General features: G+C 54.6%; 1 protein-coding gene and 1 long non-coding RNA gene across 3 annotated transcripts; one reads left to right on the plus strand and one right to left on the minus strand.

The window, feature by feature from the left end:
- Positions 1 to 128: 128 nt before the first annotated feature.
- On the plus strand, positions 129 to 13,546 carry BCAT2 (branched chain amino acid transaminase 2). Of its 2 annotated transcripts, none has more exons than XM_080645910.1 (11): positions 129 to 156; positions 5,042 to 5,116; positions 5,434 to 5,637; positions 9,255 to 9,365; positions 9,445 to 9,564; positions 9,685 to 9,848; positions 11,538 to 11,680; positions 11,834 to 11,919; positions 12,119 to 12,259; positions 12,331 to 12,405; positions 13,133 to 13,546. In XM_080645910.1, the coding sequence occupies exons 3-11, from the start codon at positions 5,455 to 5,457 to the stop codon at positions 13,169 to 13,171; spliced, it is 1,062 nt and encodes a 353-aa protein (XP_080502036.1). In that variant the 5' UTR covers positions 129 to 156; positions 5,042 to 5,116; positions 5,434 to 5,454; the 3' UTR covers positions 13,172 to 13,546. The 2 variants fall into 2 exon arrangements, with proteins under 2 accessions (XP_080502036.1, XP_080502035.1); XM_080645909.1 differs by lacking the exon at positions 129 to 156 and adding an exon at positions 1,408 to 1,482.
- LOC308236335 lies at positions 9,452 to 10,351 on the minus strand. The gene is made up of 3 exons (XR_013959261.1): positions 10,233 to 10,351; positions 9,909 to 10,014; positions 9,452 to 9,552 (listed from the first exon to the last, which is right to left on the minus strand). It is a non-coding gene; the product is annotated as an uncharacterized lncRNA (long non-coding RNA).
- Positions 13,547 to 20,343: the final 6,797 nt, after the last annotated feature.

Raw genomic sequence — 20,343 nt, forward strand, 5'->3', positions numbered from 1 at the left:
ACATTTATTTTCCGTCCTTTGTGAGTCCGGCCACACCGCCCCCCCTCCCCCCAGTCCCCCTCCCCCAGCCCTCGAGCAGCGGACCCAAGGGACTGCAACTCCCAGCAGGCCTTGCGGCAGGAGCCTCTCGCCGGGGGCTCCAGGGAGAAGTTGCAGGTTGGTTTCACCAGTGCCCCAGTTAAAGGTCCGCAGGGGACAGGAAATTAAGTTCTAATTAGGAGATAATGCGGGAGGTGAGCCAAAGGCCTCCTCTTTGTTCCTGGCCGTAAGGGGAAAGGGGTTTTGACCTCGCCGCCTGCGGAGCAGGAGGGTGGCCGGCGCTGAAAGATCTGAGGGAAGAGGAGGCTGCGGGTTGAGACTCCTGGTTTGGGAGAAGAGAAAACGGGCGGGTAGAAAACTGGGGGTCGTGGCCCCTCCGCTTAGGAGGGCTGACCCCGGACTACCCCAGTGGGGCGCGGGGCCCAGGCGGGGGTTGCACCCCAGGTGGGGGTGGGGGTGGAGCTGCAGGGCCGCCGGGGATTGGCCGCAGCGGGGGGTGTGGGGGGTGTGCGGCGAGCTCCGATTGGCAGGGGCGGGACCGAGCAGTCTTGCGGGCGCCACACCCCTGCAGCCCCAGGCTGCGGGGCGAGGCGGGAGGAACGCTCGGAATTTGCCTGGGTCCGTGGCCGTTAGGGCTGGGGCCCAGCATTTGGGGGGAAGATGACCCAGAGTAGAATTACGGAGGCATAGCGGCTCAGGGCCGGAGTTTGAGGTCACCGTCACCTGGATGCAGGAGTTGGGGCGCTCTGACCCCGGGCACAGTGACGCAAAAGCAATTGGCTGCCTCCGCCTCTGGGTCCTGAAGTTGGGGAGACTCAGGAAGGGGCGTAACCAGGAAATCCTGCCCTAGGCTATGCTTAGAGGCTCATTGATAAGTTGGGGGATTGGAAACTTTCCGGCCCCACTGATGAAGGGGACTGGAAGGAGGCATGGTGAACCGCGTGCGTTTTTACCTCTTAAAAAGTTATAAAGAACACACATCTTCTCGCTAGGAAGAAAAACTATATGCAAACAGGACTTGGGACTGCAACCCCTCCGTCCCTACCCGCCGCCCTCTTCAGAGGCCTTTTCCCTTTTCATTCACGTGACAAGCACCGCCGACGGGTCTAAGTTAGGGATGGAGACCCGCGGGGTCCCGGCCTTTCCCCTCTTACCTCGGGCTGCTTTTCTGCTCTCGCGCTCCGTGGTAGAAGCGATCGAAATGCATTTTTGCCCGCGAGCAGCCTGGATGCGGCTGGAACCGACGCGGGTGGGGGCGGGGAGAGGGGTTTGGACGGACTCCCCGCGCCCGCGCCCCGGCGCATGCGCGCTGCGGCGGGCCGGGCTCCGCGAGGATGGGAGCCGGGTGGGAGGGGGCGTGGAGCGGGCGGGGCCGCGACGTCCTCAGCGGGGCGGGCTCAGTTACCCGCCGCAACGACGATGGCAGCAGCCGCGCTGGGGCAGGTGGGTGCGGGGGGCGCCGCGCTGGGGGCTGGCGGAGCCGGCGGGAGGCGCGCTTCCCGGAGGACCTCTCGCCTGCAAGCCCGCCCGCTGGGCGCCGTGCCTCCGGCTCCCGGGGCCGTTGCGAGGCGCCGAGGAGGAGGGGGGGGGGGGGGCATTGGAAAGGAATGCGGAGCTTTAGAGACGATGCGGGGACATAATTTGTGGGCTGGAGACCAGGACCGGGGTCTGGGAAGGAGGAGGGGACAGTAATGGGAGAGGCGCGGGGCTGGGTGGGGATTGGGAAGGGACTAGTCAGCGGGTGAGGGTCGCGGGAGACGGGCTCCCGGGATCTATAGGGGAGGGGTTAGGATGAAGGCGCGGAATTCATCCTCAGGTCTGGCCTGGGAATTGGATTCAAGCCCCTATCTTCTTGGGACTAAAAGTTAAGAGAGTTGTGGGCAGTTGTGTCCCCGGAACCCCTTATCTGAGCTCGGCACCTGGCTTGGAAATCGAGGCAGCGGCGCATTGCCAGAGTGATAGGGCTACTCCGGGCAAGACTGAGATAGTCCCTTCTTGCTGTGGGGTTAACCAGCAGAGTTTCGGGAAGCCTGTGATTTTGGAGAACAAGGTTTCTCAGTGGGAAAGGAAACAGTTACAAGTCTAGGAAGGGGGAGGTCATTACCACCCGCCGGCTGCAGCATAACCTTGGGAGAAGTGTTTCCTGCTAAGTTGGCACCTGACTCGGTCTGGGTCTCTGAGCCCAGCTGGATGGATGGCAGGGCGGGTTTGTACTCCTTTGGGGTCTCAGTGGCTGATGGAGACCGGCCTGGGCTATGGCCGGGGCGCCCTGGGGATCGTGGTGCGACTGACAGGGACAGTCTGGGCTTGGGCTGTGGAGAGTCTTGGGCTGTCAGGACCGTTCTGGTCCGTGATGGGAGAGTCCTGTGCTCTACTGTGGGGACTCCCTGCTGTGTGATGGGGGGGGGGGGAGGGGCAGGCCTGCGTGTGAAAGACAGTGCTAGACTAGGACAGAGACAACCCTGGGCTTTGATGGTGACACACCTGGGCCATGTGGGGAGGCAGCCCTGGATCGTGGTGGGGACAGTCCCGGCCATAATGAGACACGGTGGAGGCTGCATGATGTTACAGAGCCCTGCCCTGTGCACACTGCCCCCCCCGCACCTTCCTCATTTCTTAATTAGCCCCATACTTTCACACTTTTTGTCCCAAATGCCCACCTACCACCCGAGAGTCTCCTTTGGGTCCAATCCCTATGGCTTGGGGTGTCAGATGGTGGGGCACCTTCTCTCAGCCCCGAGAGAGTTCCTGGGAGGGTGAAGGCAGCTTCTCTCAGTGTGACAGGGACTCTGGACGCTGTGCCTGGCACCTTCCCTGCCCTGTGGGTATGTCTTTCTGCCCCTGTATCTCTCTCTCCTAGATGCCTGTCTCTAAGCATCATGGAGACGGTGTCTCTCCAGGTCGTGGCATCATTCTCTCCCTCCCAGCCCTTCCACATCTCTGTGGTCTCCCTTTCACTGTGTGCTCTGTTGCTGAAGTCTGGGCTTCATGGATTTCCTTTTTCCTCGTCCTCGCTCTCGTGGCCTCTCTGTATTCCATTCAGTATTTTTCCTGATTTCTCAGGCTCTACTTTCCCTGAGTTTTTCTCCCTCTTGTCTCTTGTCTCAGCCTCTCTCTCTCCAATCTGTTTTGGCATCTCTTGGTCTTCTTTTCTGTTCTTTCAAGCGTGTGTTTTCTATTTCTCTGTCTCTTTTTCTCATTCTTGCTCTTCCCTCTCTTTTCTTTTTCTTTTTTTAAAATATATTTTATTGATATTTTACAGAGAGGAAGAGAGAGGGATAGAGAGCTAGAAACATCGATGAGAGAGAAACATCGATCAGCTGCCCCCTGCACACCCCCCACTGGGGATGCGCCCGCAACTAAGGCACATGCCCCTGACCGGAATCGAACCCGGGACCTGTCAGTCCGCAGGCCGACGCTCTATCCACTGAGCCAAACCGGTTTCGGCTTCCCTCTCTTTTCTTAATTTTTAAATTATTTTATTATTATTATTATTATTATTATTTATTTCTCCCTCTCTCTTTAAGAAAAATATATTTTTATTATTTCAGAGAGGAAGGGGGAGGGAGAGGGAGATAGAAACATCAATGAGAATCATTGATCAGCTGCCTCCTGCACTCCCCCTGCTGGGGACCCGGGGCATGTGCCCTGAGCGGGAATCAACTCTGACCTCCTGGTGCACAGATTGCCACTTAACCTCTGAGCCACACCGGCAGGGCACTCTTCTCTTACCCTCTTATTCTTTTCCATTTTGGTTCCCCTCTGTCTCTTTTTCTCCTTCTTGAGCTTCCCTCTCTTGCTCTTTTATTCTTTCCCATGTCTGCTCCCTCTGAGAGCTGCCTCTGCCCTGTGTGCTCAGACTCCATACGGTGGGTGTCCTGTTCCCTCCTGGACGTAAGCAGGGCCACAGGCTTATGCAGGCCACACATCGCCACCTAGAGGCCATGTTTGGGAGCAACACCCTGAGCCTGCCAGAAGCCGGTGCCCCACGCTATCCAGGGCTACTCCTCAGACTTCATGGCCCAGACTTTCCGTCATGGAAGCCCCACGGCCCCCTCTGCCCATGACTCACCTGCGGACCAGTCACGGCTGCCATTCACATCCATTCTCGCTGCTTGGTGTCAGCTCACCCAGCTCACAGGAGCAGGCGCAGCGAGACTGTCGTCTCCCCCAGCCTCATGACCCAGCTGCCTTCCCCCTGGGCTGGAGAAAGAGGCATTGTGAGGCCCAAGGACACTGGGCAGAGGCCACCCTGCTGTGCGCAGCCAGACCTGGGAAGTGTTCATCCTGGCAGTGCCCATGGCTGACTGGGGTGGCCTCCAGGTCCGCGTGGCTACCCCTCAGCGCTGGGATCTGAAGGGAAGTGGAATCCCTGGTGTCCAAAGCGTGGGACTGGGGGCTTCAAGTCATCTGAATTCAGTGGATCTAATACCCTGAACGAATATGGACTAGGACTCCTGGGTCTGAGGGAGGAGGGGCTGGGGGGCCTGGACCCCTGAGTCTGAGGGAGGAGGAAGATGGGGGCTTGGACTCCTGGGTCTGAGGGAGGAGGGAGGTGGGGGTATAGATCCTGGGTTCTGGGGGAGCATGACCTTAGGTCCCCCACTCTTATCGGGATTTGAGTCCCCCGGCAAGGCCCTCACTTACCTGTGTACTTTCCCTTGTCGTCTTCTGTCTGAACTGGTCTCAGGGCTGGGGCCAAAGTTCCCTGGGGTGGGAGGTGCCTGTGTTTGACTTTGCCCAGCATGGAGGAGGGAATGGGAGCTGAGTCAGCTCTTTCTAGGGGTGGCCGTCGTAGGGGGGAGGGACTTGGCCTCCTTCAGGAGCCCCTCCTGCCACCTCTGGTCAGGGCAGAGGAAGACTTGGCCAGGCCACATGGCCCCTTAGAGGGCCCTGGGCCTGGAAAAAAACAGATCGGGGGGGCCTCCCAAGTGAAGGAGGCAGCAAAGGCCTGCCCTCCCTCTCTCCTGCCTCACCACCTTTCTTCTGTCCCCATCCCCAGATTTGGGCCCGAAAACTTCTCCCTGTCCCTTGGCTTCTGTGTGGCCCCAGAAGATATGCCTCATCCAGCTTCAAGGTAAAAGGAAGGATCCCAAGGAAGAGGGGCTGGGGCCTGAACTGCTGGGTCTGAGGAAGGAGGGAGCTGAAGGTGGGATTTGGGAATCTCCAAAAGGTCCACGGTTCAAAGGTCAAGGTGGGCAGCAATGGGCTAGCCTGATTGCCTGCCACCAGGCTGTGGGAAAGAGTTGAAACTGCACGTCCCAGAAGCCTCTGGAGCCACAGGACCCTTTTCTGTCTGGGTCTTAGCCCCAGGGATTCATGGGAGTTGTAGTTTTCCCCCAGTTTGGAGGTTGTGGCAGATTCCAGGATACCCAGTCCCCTTTCTTTTCTCAGGCTGCAGACCTGCAGCTGGAAATGACACAGAAGCCTCACAAGAAGCCTGACCCCAATGAGACCCTGGTGTTCGGGAAGACATTCACCGACCACATGCTGATGGTGGAATGGGCCGAGAAGACGGGCTGGAGCCACCCCAGAATCCAGCCCTTCCAGAACCTCACGCTGCACCCCGCCTGCTCCGCTCTCCACTACTCACTGCAGGTGGCATGGCAGCCGACCTCCGTCCCCCTCTCTCTCATCTCTTCCCTCTTGCTGTGTCTGTTGCCGGGTCCACCTCCCTGGGTCTGCTTCTTGTATCCTCTTTCCGTGTCTTCATCATCTGTTCTCTGAGGCTCCCCATGTTCCAGGCCCTGTGCTGGCTGATGCTGAGGTCCCCAAGATGAGCAGATCCAGTTCCTTCCCTTGAAAACCCCACCATTTGCCCTGGCCCATTTGGCTCAGTGGATACGGCATCGATGGGTTCGATTCGGGTCAAGGGCACAGACCTCGGTTGCAGGCTCGATCCTCAGCCCCAGTCGGGGTGCATGTGGGAAGCAACCAATCAATGTGTCTCTCCCACATTGATGTTTCTCTCTTTCTGTCTCTCCCCCTCCCTTCCAATCTTGCTAAAAAAACAATGGAAGATTATCCTCGAGTGAGGACGAAAAAAAAAAAAAAGGAAGCCCCATGATTTGGTTACAAGCTAGTGTGACCTGAGCCCTGATGGAGGCGGCCAAGGCACTGTGGGAAGCCAGAGGAGGGACCCAATTCTACCTGTAACTTGAAAGAAAGTAGGGTCCGTCCAGGCAAAGAGGAGAAGGTAGGGCAATAGAGGGAGAGGGGACAGCCAGTACAGAGGCATGGTGCAAAGAAGAGCCCAGCATATCTGGGGGAATTGTGGGACTGGAGTGCGGTGGCAGAGGCGGAGGGTGTCATCAGGGCCACAGAGAAGCTGAGTGGCTGGGACCTCGCCGGGGCGCTGGGAGCCACGGAGGCTCTGAGCAGGCGCGGAGCAGGGCCAGCGCTGGGTACCGGGAGACCCCGCTCAGGGCATGTGGAGGGTGAGGTGGAGCGGGAGACTGGAGGCCCGGAGGCCAGGCTGGGGCAAAGGTCCAGGTGGGAGAAAATAGGCGGGTGAGGAGGCCTGCGCTGGGGCTGGAGCTGGGAGCTGGACAGGAGGTGACGGGGCAAAGACATTCAGGGACCTGAGGGACTGGCAGGCTGGACGAGGGAAGAGGGGAGGGCGAGGATGGTGCCCAGAGGTTTGGCTGGGTGACCAGGAGGTCCGTGGACTGTGAGCATATGGGGACTCGGGAGGCCGATCGGCTCTGCAGGGCTGGTGGGGGCCTGTGAGGAGAGAGCCAGGGTATTTGGCTTGCGACTTAAAGCTCTGGCTGAGGGCTCGTTCTCCCTGCAGAGACTTGAGTTGTGATGGGACTTGAATGAACATATTACAGCTCTGGTAGCTGGTTTGCAGTTTGAGTAACTTCTGTTCCTTTGGAGATGGTTCTGTGGCATGAGGCATGCTTTTAAGAATTTTGAGGCCTTCTCCCCCCATCCCCTCCCCTCTGGACATTTGACTAGAACCAGCCAACTCTGTGCAGAGGAGACATGCCGTCAGTGGCAGTTAGAAGCTAAGGATGGACAGTGGGGATTTTGACCACAGGAAGATGCTTTCTGGAAACCACCATTTATTTACCTCTCTGTCTTCCGGCCGAGGACCCAGCACTCCCTCCTGCAGTTGAGGGAGTGCAGATGAAAGGGTTTGGAGGCCCTGGCATACAAAACATATGCTTTTGTGTGTTTTTTAAAGATTTTTAGAGGGAGAGGGGAGAGAGAAAAACATGGATGTGAGAGTGAAACACCCATGGGCTGCCTTCTGCATGGCCCCTACCAGGGATCGAGCCTGAAACCCAGGCATGTGCCCTGACCGGGAATAACCAGCAACCTTTCATTGCACGGCACGATGTCCAACCCACTGAGCCACAACAGCCAGGACCAAAACAGAGGCTTTCTGTGACCCCTCTCGTTTAAAGCTCATGAGGAGCCGAGGGCATGGGGAAACCCCTTTCCCGTCATCTTCACACTGGGCACGTGTGGAATAACAAATGGACCACTTGTATTGTTGTTTTATTATTATTGCAGTTGTAATAATACACACCCAGAATAATACATCAAAAATCTGCTTTCTGTCCTTAACCCCCCCCCTTATTTAAAGTTTTAAAATTTTATTTGGAGTGTTTTTAAATTAAAATGTGTTTTTAAAAAATGGTCATCTATTCACACAGTTCAGAATTCTAAGTGTGAAAGAGGGAACATACCTCGCCAGCCCCCAGCCCCCAGCCCCCCAGCTGCCCTCCGGCAGCGGCCCCCACACCTGTCCCCAGTCCGCCCCGAGCTCTGCTTTCTAGGTAGCAACACCAATGTGTGTATTCCCATTCTTTTCACACAAAAGGTAGCAGACGTCATACTCACTGTTGGGCATCCTGCCTTCTTTAAAATGTATTTATTGATTTGAGAGAGAGAGAGAGAAACACCAATTTGTTGTTCCAGTTATTCACGCATTCATTGGTTGATTCTTGATTCTGGTATGTGTCCTGACCGGGGATCAAGCCCACAATCTTTTTTTTTTTTTAAATATATTTTATTGATATTTTACAGAGAGGAAGGAAGAGGGATAGAGAGCTAGAAACATCGATGAGAGAGAAACATCGATCAGCTGCCTCCTGCACATCTCCCACTGGGGATGTGCCTGCAACCAATGTACATGCCCTTGACCGGAATCGAACCCGGGACCCTTCAGTCCGCAGGCCGACGCTCTATCCACTGAGCCAAACCGGTTTCGGCAAGCCCACAATCTTTTGGTGAATAGGATGATGCTTGAATGAACTGAGCCACCTGGCCAGGCCAACGTGTTTTTTAATTTATTTTAAAAAGTGTTTTTATTATGGGAAACTTCAAATGTAAAAGTAGAGCGATAGGACCTGCCCCCCCCACCCCCACCCCCATCATTCTGCTTCACCAGTTAGCATAATGGCTGCTCACCGTCTTTTTTCATCTGCCCTCCCCCTTTCTGTGGGATTTTAAAGTAAAACCTGGACATTGTATTATTTCATCTGTAGCTATTTCACTGTTCCTCTAAGACACAAAGACTCTTTTCTACATTTTTAAAAAGCTGATTTGAGAGAGAAACGTTGCCTGGTTGTTCTACTTATTTATGCCTTCACTGGTTGACTCTTGTGTGTGCCCCCATCAGGGATCCAACCTGCAACCTTGGGACATGGGGACGACGCTCTAACCAGCTGCGCTACCCGGCCAGGGCTGCACAAGGGCTCTTTATTTTTTATTTATTTTTAAATATATATTTTATTGATTTTTTACAGAGAGGAAGGGAGAGGGATAGAGAGTTAGAAACATCGATGGGAGAGAAACATGGATCAGCTGCCTCCTGCATACCCCCTACTGGGGATGTGCCTGCAACCAAGGTACATGCCCTTGACTGGAATTGAACCTGGGACCCTTCAGTCCGCAGGCCGACGCCCTATCCACTGAGCCAAACCGGTTAGGGCCACAAGGGCTCTTTAAAAACGTAACTCCCACAGGATCATCAGATCTACCAGTAACAGGGCAGCATGACCTCTGCGCCTCTCGCTCTGGGCCTCTGCACCTCTGTCTCTGGTCTCTCTCTTCTGCTTTCTCGAGTGTCTCTGGGTCTCCCTCGCCTCCTCCGTGTGCTCAGCGGCTGGTCTCTGCCCCTGTTTGCTGGTGCATTTGTCTCTCTCACCGCCTCTCCCTGGCGCCTGAGGTGGTCTTTGAGCCGCGCCCACCTGTTCCCGCAGCTCTTTGAGGGCATGAAGGCGTTCAAGGGCGGCGACCGGCAGGTGCGCCTCTTCCGCCCCTGGCTCAACATGGACCGCATGCTGCGCTCGGCCCTGCGCCTCTGCCTGCCGGTGAGGCCCGGGCACCCGGAGAGGAGGGCGCGGGGGCAGGAGGGCCTCGCGGGCCCTGACTCGTGGGAATCCCGTGCAGAGTTTCGACAAGGCCGAGCTGCTGGAGTGCATCCGCCGGCTGGTGGAAGTGGACAAGGACTGGGTCCCCGACAGCGCCGGCGCCAGCCTCTACATCCGGCCCGTGCTCCTGGGGAACGAGGTGGGCCCGGCGCTCAGTGCTGGGGGTGGGGGTGGGGGGCTAGGGACCCGGACCCCTGGGTCAGCGGAGGGGCTGCAGGCCTGACTCTCGGGGTTCTGATGCCCCTTCCGCCCATCGCAGCCCTCGCTGGGTGTCTCCAGCGCCAGCCGAGCCCTCCTGTTCGTCATCCTCTGCCCCGTGGGCTCTTACTTCCCGGGAGACGCCATGAGCCCTGTGTCCCTCCTGGCCGACCCAGGATTCATCCGCGCCTGGGTGGGTGGGGTCGGGGACTGCAAGCTGGGCGGGTAAGTAGTCCCTCCCCGCCCCCCCATGCTGCTCCCTCCCCCCGCGCCCCGCTCCTGTACCTCTGGTCCACTGGAAGTCAGTCTCAGGGTGTAGCACCCATGCTTTGGGGGTGTCCTTGGATGTCCATTGCCCTCCCCGTCCTGTTTCACACGGTTGGGGACAGCTCTGCCCATAAATGGAGATGTGATGTCATTGGCACCATGGTGGTGAGGGCGGTGTGTGTGTGGGGGGAGGGGGAGGTCAGTGAGGAAACCAGGATTGGCCCTTGGGAAGCCCCCAGCAATAAATTTACACTTAGTTCATTGGTCTCCCCCCTGAGCACCCAGGCTCGCCCCCCTCCCCCCACCCAGCTCCCCAGGCCCTTGGGCCGCAGCGCCCATCACCTGCGTGGGGACTTCCTGTGTCCGACTGTCACCAGGGCCTTGGTTGGGGACGGCAGGGGGGGCCTCCCGGGGGATGATGGAGGCAGAGGATGGGGGACCGGCGTGTTGGGACAGCGAGTGTGGTCGCAGCTGGGGGTTTGCTCAGGTCCTTCCAAACACATCTGAGGTGGGCTGGGGCCCGGCCCTGTGCCCAGTGAAGCTGGGGACGCAGAAGCTGTGGGAGCCCCCTGTCCAGGGCAGCGTGTGCTCTGCTGGGGTGCGAGGGGCATTGTCAGTCTTCACAGAGGAGGTGGTGACCCTCAGTGAGTCCGAGGGTGGGAAGGAGACGGGTCCTGGGTGCAGACCATGGTGAACAGCTGCTCATCCGGGACCAGTGCTCGGGGCGGGGAGCAGGGCGGTCATGGGCGTCCAGGGAGGAAATAATTCTCGTGCAGAGCAGGCCCGGCCTGGCCACCACACTGAGGGGCTCTGATCTTTTTTTCTTTTTCTTTTTCAAAATATGTTTTTACTGATTTGAGAGAGAGAAGAAGGAAGAGGGAGAGAGAGAAACATCAACATTGATCGGCTGCCTCCTGCACCCGCCTGCCCCCCACTCGGGACCAAACCCACAACCCGGGCATGTGATCTAGTCCCCATGATGGGGAGCCATGGGAGGCTGTGAGCAGGTGATGGGTGAGGCGGGCTTTGGGTGAGAGATGGTGTTAAAGTGACATGGGAGATCACTGCGGGGGCCCGATTTATTGGGGGAGTGCAGAGGCCTGCAGCCGGCCTGGAGCTTCAGAAACGCCCCCGAGAGCAGGCGCCATCACGGGGTTTTGAAGGACACTGGGGACTTGGATGAGGAAGGCGATCCCAGAAGAGGAAACAGGGCCCGGCCAGCGTGGCTCAGTGGTTGAGCATCGACCTACGAACCAGGCAGTCACGGTTCAATTCCCCGTCAGGGCACATGCCCGGGTTGTGGGCTTGATCCTGAGTCAGGGGTGTACAGGAGGCAGCCGGTCAATGATTCTCTCTCATCATTGATGTTTCTATCTCTCTCTCTCCCCGACTTCCTCTCCGAAATCAATAAAAAAATACTTTTAAAAAGCGAAAACACAAAAAGGAAACGGGGATGCACTCGTGACCTGGAGATGGGCGGACGGACTACTTAGAGCCTTGACCCCAAACAACCGTCCTGGGTCCTGGGAGCCCGGGGCGGGGGGAGGATGTGAGTTGGGGAGGAGCAGGGTGGGTCCTGGGGTGGGAAGACCCGCCGAGGGCCATGCTGGTTCCCTGGCCCCGGGCGATCACGCTGTCCCCCACCAGGAATTATGGGCCCACAGTATTTGTGCAGCAGGAGGCGAAAAGGAAGGGCTGCGAGCAGGTCCTCTGGCTGTACGGGCCTGACCACCAGCTCACCGAGGTGGGCACCATGAACATCTTCATCTACTGGACCCACGAGGACGGGGGTGAGCCCACCCACCACCCCCCGCGGGCCCTGCTGGAAGCGGGTGGTACAGTCCTAGCAGAGGGCAGGTCTCGGGGGTTGGGGTGGGTGGCTCCTGAGAGGACGGAGGGGTGTGAGGGTGTGAGGTGACACCCCATCCTCGCCCCTGACCCAGTGCTGGAACTGGTGACCCCGCCGCTGGAGGGGGTCATCCTGCCCGGAGTCGTGAGACAGAGCCTGCTGGACCTGGCCCGCTCCTGGGTGAGGCGGAGGGCCGGGGGCATGGGGGAGGGGGGAGTGCGGGCGGGGGGCGCACTGGCTTGTCTCTGTCCCCCTCCTCTGGTCCTCTGGTGTCCGTCTCCCCCCTTGGGTCTCTGTCTATCCCACCGTCCTTATGGCGGGAGCGGCAGGCCTTGCAGCCGGACGCCCGCCGGCTCACGGCACCGCTTGGGGCCCGCAGGGTGAGTTCCGCGTGGTGGAGCGGAAGATCACCATGAAGGAGCTTCTGCGAGCCTTGGAGGAGGGGCGGGTCCGGGAAGTCTTCGGCTCAGGCACCGCTTGCCAGGTGTGCCCTGTGCATCGAGTCCTGTACCAAGGCCAGGTGAGGTGGCTGCCCCGGAGGTGGGAGAGCCGGCGGGGAGGGGCCGCGTGCTCACGGCGCGGTCTTTCCAGAACCTCCACATTCCCACCATGGACCACGGGCCCGAGCTGATCCTCCGCTTCCAGAAGGAGCTGAAGGCAATCCAGGTGAGGCGCGCTGGCTGGGAGGCGGCCGGTGGCTGGTTCCCGAGAGGTTCCCGCCCAGGAGCCCATCCCCCCGCCCCCCCCCCCCCCCCAGTAGTCCCAGGAGGTGACCTGGGCCCTCCCACTGGCCTGGGGCCCTGCAGCCTGGGGCCTAGGACACCTCCTGGGGCTCGGTGACCCTCTCCCTGAGCCTCTGCGGCCCCGGGTGTCCTTCCCGTGGGAGGCACCCCCTTCGCACGAGCTCTGGGACCTGGAGCCACGGAAGTCCGCTCCCCGCGGATGCCCCTGGAGCCCTGGGCTGTCCCTGTGGCCGGAGAAGTCTCTCCCACAAGCCCCTGGGCCCGCGGTGGCCAGGACTGCTTCCTCTCATAACCCCTGGAAGCGGTTCCCTCGCTGGGCCACGGTATCTTTCCTGCGAACCTCGGCGCAGGCTGGCACGCGGCTCTCGCAGAGCTACCTGCCCCGTGAGCTTCGAACTGTGCATGGGGACCTAGAGCTGCACTTCTCCGTACTCTCCCGGCCTTCTCCCCGCCTCCCCGCCAGCTCTCAGGGCCTTACAATAACTCCTCTGCAGAACTACATCTCCCTTGAGCCTCTGCGCCACCTTTGCAATGATTGCCCCCGCCACCTCTCCCCGTACTTGGTGGCATTTCCTAGGAGCTGCCGGGGACGCCCCAGCCCTCGGGAACCCAGTGTGGCTTCCCTCACGCTCTGCCTCTGTTGCCCGCAGTACGGAGCCAAGGCCCACGAGTGGGTGCTCCAGGTGTGATGCTGCAGACTGCCCGTCCGCCCCTCGGATCCACCGGCGCGTAGCATCCAGCCCCTGCCGGATCCTCACCTCCCTACCAAGGACTCAACCTGAAGTGCAATATGAAATGAAAGGCCGGGGGCCGGGACGCCTGGGTCTCGGGCGCCCCCTCGTGGTCGCTACACTCCCAAAGCCTTAAGGGCCGGGCCCAGGAGTCTCGGCCCCAGCTCCGCCTCTCAGGCCTGGGGATTCGGTTCCCCGCTGCTCTGTGCTGAGGGTCAAGGATACTCCTTGGCCCCGACTCTGCACCTCTCCGTTCTCAGACCGGATCTCCCTAGTGCTGCCGTTGATTTCTTCTTCTTGCTGGAATTTTGAAATAAAATGCCAAATACAAGACTTCGGCTGTCATCTCCAGTGATGTCACCACTCAGGGACTCCAGGGTCTTAACCAGGATTCATTTTCCATCCGAGCTCCCAATGCCCTGGCGGTTTCGCTGACTTGGGAAATTCTTCCTTCATCACAAACTGCTGAACTTAGCTTCTCCCCGCACCCCCCCCCCCCGCCCCACTAACCTGCGCCTCCCCCACGTCCCCATCGTGGGGACAGTCCCACTGGGCCACACTTAGGGTGAAGAAGAGAATTTGGAAGTATACATATTCACATTTCAGATAACCCTCTTACATTGCCTAGTTAGAGATCAACTCTTATAGAAAGAATTCCCTAGTAACTGACCTTGGGGAAGTGAGTTCACCTCTGTGAGCTTCCGTTTTCTCATTTTTAAAATAAGGATAACAGGGCCCATCCATCAAGGCCAAGCAGGGTTAAGTGATTTACCTGTAAAGTGCTGTAAAATTGCTCTTATTTTTGACAACTGAGTTTGCCTTGTCATTTTTTAGCTTTATCCAAAAAGTTGTTCAGTTCTGTGCAAAAATGGATATCTGTAAAGATTGGATGCATTTAATTATTCAATACTTAGGGGACTTAATGGCTTCAGGAAATTGATTTTCTTCAGCATATTTCAAGCCAGATTCATGCTTCAGGATGTTCTTCATTTGAAATGATAAGTGTGCGCTAAGTGGAAAGAACCAACATGTGAATTTCCATTTAATTTGGTAATCCGAATTCGGAAAAATTCACAAAAATATATTTGGGTTCATGTACTAAAGCCACTTTGCAGATTTGATTTTCTGAAACGAAATGTTTTAATTTTGCTAATCAAGTTCAACAATACTGCATTTAGATGTGAACATTTTTATTGGTTTCTAACAACAACAAAAAAACACCACCAAAAACTTATCCATAATGACTTCCCCAAAAAATCAGATTAGTCTAATCTGTGAATGCTAAGTACCAATTCTAAGTTAATGAATGACCAAGAATATTAATAAAATCAATTCTGTTCTATTCAGGAACACCTGATATTATATAAAAATAGCGGTGATAAAAAGTATTCACTTATATACATATCTTCTTTGTTATAAGAAAAAACAATGAACAATAAGATTAAATCGAGCCCTAGCTGGTTTGGCTCAGTGGATAGAGCCTCAGCCAGCGAACTGAGGGTCCTGGGTTTGATTTTGGTCAAGGGCATGTAACTTGATTGTGGGCTTGATCCCCAGTAGGGGGCGTGCAAGAGGCAGCTGATGGATGTTTCTCTCTCATCAGTGTTTCTAACTCTATTCCTCTCCCTTTCTCTCTGTAAAATCAATAAAATATATTTAAAAAAGAAAAACACGATTACATTGAGGCTTCCAGAAAAGAGAAAGCTAAAGGGGTTCACCACCACCAAACCAGCATGACAAGAACTACTCCAGGGACTTCTTTTTTTAAAAAAAATATATTTTATTGATTTTTTTACAGAGAGGAAAGGAGAGGGATAGAGAGTTAGAAACATCGATGAGAGAGAAACATCTATCAGCTGCCTCCTGCACACCTCCTACTGGGGTTGTGCCCGCAACCAAGGTACGTGCCCTTGACCGGAATCGAACCCGGGACCTTTCAGTCCGCAGGCTGACGCTCTATCCACTGAGCCAAACCGCTTTTGGCACTCCAGGGACTTCTTAAAGAAGAAAAAAAAAATTTGCAAATCAAATATCTGATAAGGATCTATCTCCTCTGTTATCTATAAAATGGAGTTATTAGCAGCACCTCACTCATGGGCCCGTTGGGAGGGTTAAATAGGACAGTTGTGCTGGGCACGCTGTCCGGGACCAGCTGGCCCTGGGAAGCTGCGGACCACTGGGGCGGCCAACAACCCCGGGCACTGGAAGTGTGTGACTGAGCCAGGAGCAGAGGGAACTGGCCCATTCCCAGGCACCACACCCAGGGGAGCCAGCCACCACCCGGAACCTTCGTGTCTCCTTCTTCTCCCTTCTCCACCTGCTCATGGGATGGTGCTGCCAGTGTATTAGTTATCGACTGCCGCGTAACAAGTAACCCCCCAAATCCTCACAGCTTAATGTAACAAACGTGTACTGCCTGTGTCCCATGGTTTCTGAGGGTCTGGATCCAGAGCAGCGTCACCAGGGGGTTCTGCCTCCGGCTGTCTCATGAGGTTCCAGCCAAGCTGTGTAACCAGGACTGCAACCACCTGGAGGCTCAATGAGAACCGCTAGCAGGGTCGCCTAAGATCATCGGAAAACACAGGTATTTACATTACGATTCATAACAGTAGCAAAATTACAGTTATGAAGGAGCAACGAAAATAATTTTATGTTGGGGGTCACCACAACATGAGGAACCGTATTAAAGGGTCGCGGCATTAGGAAGGTTGAGAACCACTGGGCTAAACGGTTCCTTTCCAAGCGCACTCACCTGGCTGCTGGCTGGAGGCCTCAGTTCCTTGCTGCCAGGTGGCCCCTCCATTGGTGGTTTGGGCATCGTCATGGCACAGCAGCTAGTCTCTCCGAGAGAGAGAGAGAGAGAGCCATATAGTCTTTAAAAATATTTTTTTATTTATTTCAGAGAGAGGAAGGGAGAAGAGAGAGGTAGAAACACCAATGATGAGAGAGAATTATTGATTGGCTGCCTCCTGCACGCCCCCTATTGGGGATTGAGCCCACAACCCGGGCATGTGCCCTTGTCTGGTATCAAACCTGGAATCAAGCCTGCAGGCCGACACTCTCAAGCCAGCTAGGGCCATAGTCTTTTTTTTTTTTTTTAATATATTTTATTTATTTTAGAGAGGAAGGGAGAGGGAGAGAGAGATAGAAACATCAATGATGAGAGAGAATCACTGATTGGCTTCCTCCTGCACTGGGGATTGAGCCCGCAACCCAGGCATGTGCCCTTGGCCAGAATCGAACCGGGGACCCTTCAATCCGCAGGCCGACGCTCTATCCATTGAGCCAAGCCAGCCAGGGCCATAGTCTTTATAACTTACTCTAAGAGGTAATACCCCTTCACCTCTTCTGTATGCCATGGGTCACACAGACCAACCCAAGTGCACTGTGGGAGAGGACGATGCAGCAAGGGGCTATCAGGAGGTGGGGATTGTTGGGGTTCATCTTGGAGTCTGGCTGCCACCCCCAGGAAGAATTTGGGAGTCGCATGTTAAGACAACCCAGCTACCATCAGCCTGGGTTCCTGCCCCTCTGCCCCTCTGCTGATTGGACTTCACATGAAGGAGAAATAAAACTCCGTAGTGGACGCCATGGGTATCTCAGAGTTGGTTTGCCTCGGTGGTTATCTCATACGGGGATCAATGGCCGGAGGGCCAGGATGTAGACGTTTAAACTGAACAGGTAGCACTTTGTGACTTGACTGTGTGCATATGTCACTTTGATAAAAAGAATAAATACCAAAAAAGGAAAATAACCCCCATCAGCTCAACAGAAGGAAGGAATGGGGGAAAATAATACGCTCATTGAACTCCACAGGGATCAAAGATTTCGGTGGAAAAAAAAAAAAAGATTTCAGTGGAACATGTGACACCATAAAAGAATGAGAAGTAAACATTAGAAAGTTCCTTTACAACCTGGGTGTGGAGGGAAGCTTTTGAACTCAGAATCCAAAAGCCGTTAAAAAAAAAAAAAAAAAGGCAGAAAAAACAAACACACAGGAACACTGATACGTTTAAATGCACAAAATAGGGTCACACATTCTTCCTCTTCCCTTTCCTTCCCTTCCTGAACAATATAAGTCCTAAGGCCCCTGGGCGGAGGAGGCCGGGCCAGCTTGGGGTGGGGGTGGGACAGTGGCCCAGAATGGGGGTCAGGACCGTAGAGGGGTGTGGAGGGCATTCACTCACATGGCAGCTGAGCACAGAGGGAAGCTTCCAAGTGGGAGAGGGGAGTGGAAACCCACGCTGGGTGACAGGGGTTTGGGAGAGGGGGGAGGAGGGGATGGGGAACACACAGGGGAATTTATCAAAGAGGCGATTTAAGGAAAATGGACGTCAGATTCCCCACGTCCGGAGAAGGGGGGTATAAGTATGGAAAGGGAACAAGTGAGGGGTGTTGGACTTGAACAGGATATATAGCATTATAAATTCACGGTTTTCAATATACACAAACTAGAGGCCTAGTGCATGAAATCCGCGCACGGGTAGGGTCCCTGGGCCTGGCCTGTGATCGGGGCTGATCAGGGCCTTCCTTCATTTCGTGCTGCCCCCTGGTGGTCAGCACATGTCATAGTGAGCGATCAAACTCCCGGTGGAACTCCAAAGGGGACACTTTGCATATTAGCCTTATATATACATAAGCCCTGGCTGGGTAGCTCAGTTGGTTAGAGCCTCATCCCAATACATCAAGGTTGCAGGTTCGACCCCCAGTCAGGGCACATACAGGAATCGACCAATGAACACATCAGTAAGTGGAACAACAAACTGATGTCTCCCTCTCTCTCTCAAATCAATACATAAAAACATATACATAAATAGATATGGAAAAAGATAAAGGTACATATACCTAATATGTGTGTGTGTGTGTGTGTGTATAGACCTAATATATAGATGTGTGTATTATATACACTAAGTCCCACAAAATAGGATGGCTGGGCCAAAGGATACATTTACAATGTTACAGATGTTGCCAAATTGCCGCCTAGAATGCCTACAAGTGCTCTAAACACTGGTGCATGCCAAATAAAGTAGCTACAGCTTCTTCACTGCAGCCTTCTTTGACGTGGAAAGAGTCTAAAAGGGAACAGCCTTGTCCCTGATGGCACCTCCGGCCAGTGGAATACTATGCTGCCGTGTAAGAAGTGAAAGGCCCTCCAGGAGTTCCTGTGGAAAGAGCTCCAAATTAAAGCACTCGGTGAAAAAAATCAGGGGCACAAAGGTGTTCTTTTTTTAAAAATATATTTTTATTGATTTAAGAGAGGAAGGAAGGAGAGAGAGAGAGAGAGAGAAACAGAAACATCAATGATGAGAGAGAATTATTGATCGGCTGCCTCCTGCACACCTCCTATTGGGGATGTGCCCACAACCAAGGTACATGCCCTTGACCAGAATCGAACCTGGGACCTTTCAGTCCGCAGGCCAACGCTCTATCCACTGAGCCAAACCGGTCAGGGCCGAACCCGGGACCTTTCAGTCTACAGGCTGACACTCTATCCACTGAGCCAACCAGCTAGAGCAAGGTGTTCTTTTTGATATTTTGGGGCGTATTGTGAGTGGAAGAGAGCAAAAAATGATTGTTGTTTTTCCCCAAGCACCGTTTTCAAGTCAGAAGTGTCCCCTAGCAATCCCTGCAGGGAGGGGTCCTGGCAGCTCCCCAATTGATCGCACCGCCGGTTGGTGGCCTGGGCCTCCCTCTGCGGGCGATCAGGGGTGATGGCCTGGCCCCCGACCAATCGCATCGCACCCGCCTTGGCTGGCCTGGCGCCAGTGGGTGTCATAGCGTGGTCGTCTAGATGGTCATCCGGATGGTCGTCTGGATGGTCGTTCCGCTGTTCAGCCATTGGGTTGATTTGCATATTATGCTTTTATTATATAGGATATTTATTGATTTCAGAGAGGAAGGGAAAGGGAGAGAGAGATAGAAACATCAATGATGAGAATCATTGATCGGCTGCCTCCTGCATGCCCCCCTACTGGTGATTGAGCCTGCAACCCAGGCATGTGCCCTTGACCAGAATCGAACCCGGGACCTTTCAGTCTGTAGGCCGATGCTCTATCCACTGAGCAAAACCGGCCAGGCCAGCCTCAGCCATTATCTTCCTGAAGCTTACCTCTCCCCTCAGCTCTATGTTTTCTTCTGGAAGTTTATTGGAACTTTTCATGCTATTTCCTGCCTCTTAATTTCTCCTTCAGTTTTTCAGCAGTGTCTCTCTGGGTGGCCTCCTGGGTAAGACACTGAGATATGTCTTCCAGTTTGTGAACTCTCCCTTCAGCTGTTTCTAATCTGCTGTTCGGCTCTTCTGATGACTTTGTCATTTCAGTGGTGGTTTCATTTCTGTGTGTGTTTCATTCCTGCTGGAAGTTCCACTTTGTTCTTTTCAAGACCTGCATGGTCTTTTAATACTGCCTCGGTTTCTCTCATTTCTGATCCTTTAAAAAAATGTCTTTAGCCATTTGAGTGTGTTCATTTTATAGTTGACAATGTTAGAGGTCTTAAGCTTTCTTAGAAAGATATGGTTTGATTTCAAAATTGACCAAAGGCTTTCAATTGAACCAGAAGAGACCAGGTCCTGGTTCTGCTGAGGAAAACAGAGACCACACCAGGTATTTCAAACACAGGGACTTTACTGAACAGCATTGGTTACAAAGTGCCAGGAGGCTGCAAGAGCAAAAGGTAATTTCTTTCTTTTTTTTTTTTTTTAATGTACAATTCTTTTTTTTTTTTAACCCTCACCGGAACATATGTTTTTGTTGTTGTTGTTTTTATAGAAGAATTTCTTTTTTTAAAATATATTTTTATTGATTTCAGAGAGGGAGAGGGAGAGAGAGTGATAGAAACATCAATGTTGAGAGAGAATCCCTGATTGGCTGCCTCCTGCATACCCCCCACTGGGGATCAAGTCCACAACCAAGGTAGATGCCCTTGACCGGAATGGAACCCGGGAACCTTCAGTCTGCAGGTGGTCGCTCTATCCACTGAGCCAAACCGGCTAGGGCAGTGGTTGGCAAACTGCAGCTCGCGAGCCACATGCGGCTCTTTGGCCCCTTGAGTGTGGCTCTTCCACAAAATACCACAGCCTGGGTGAGTCTAATTTGAAGAAGTGGCGTTAGAAGAAGTTTCAGTTTAAAAAG

Source organism: Plecotus auritus (genome assembly GCF_963455305.1).
Source record: "Plecotus auritus genome assembly, chromosome: 10".
Lineage (NCBI taxonomy): Eukaryota > Metazoa > Chordata > Mammalia > Chiroptera > Vespertilionidae > Plecotus > Plecotus auritus.

Coding starts and splice junctions, on each gene's coding strand:
- BCAT2 (XM_080645909.1), top strand. CDS start 1,459: ATGGCAGCAGCCGCGCTGGGGCAG. Junction 9,366..9,444: donor CCCTGCGCCTCTGCCTGCCG/GTGAGGCCCGGG, acceptor AATCCCGTGCAG/AGTTTCGACAAGGCCGAGCT. Junction 9,849..11,537: donor GGGGACTGCAAGCTGGGCGG/GTAAGTAGTCCC, acceptor GTCCCCCACCAG/GAATTATGGGCCCACAGTAT.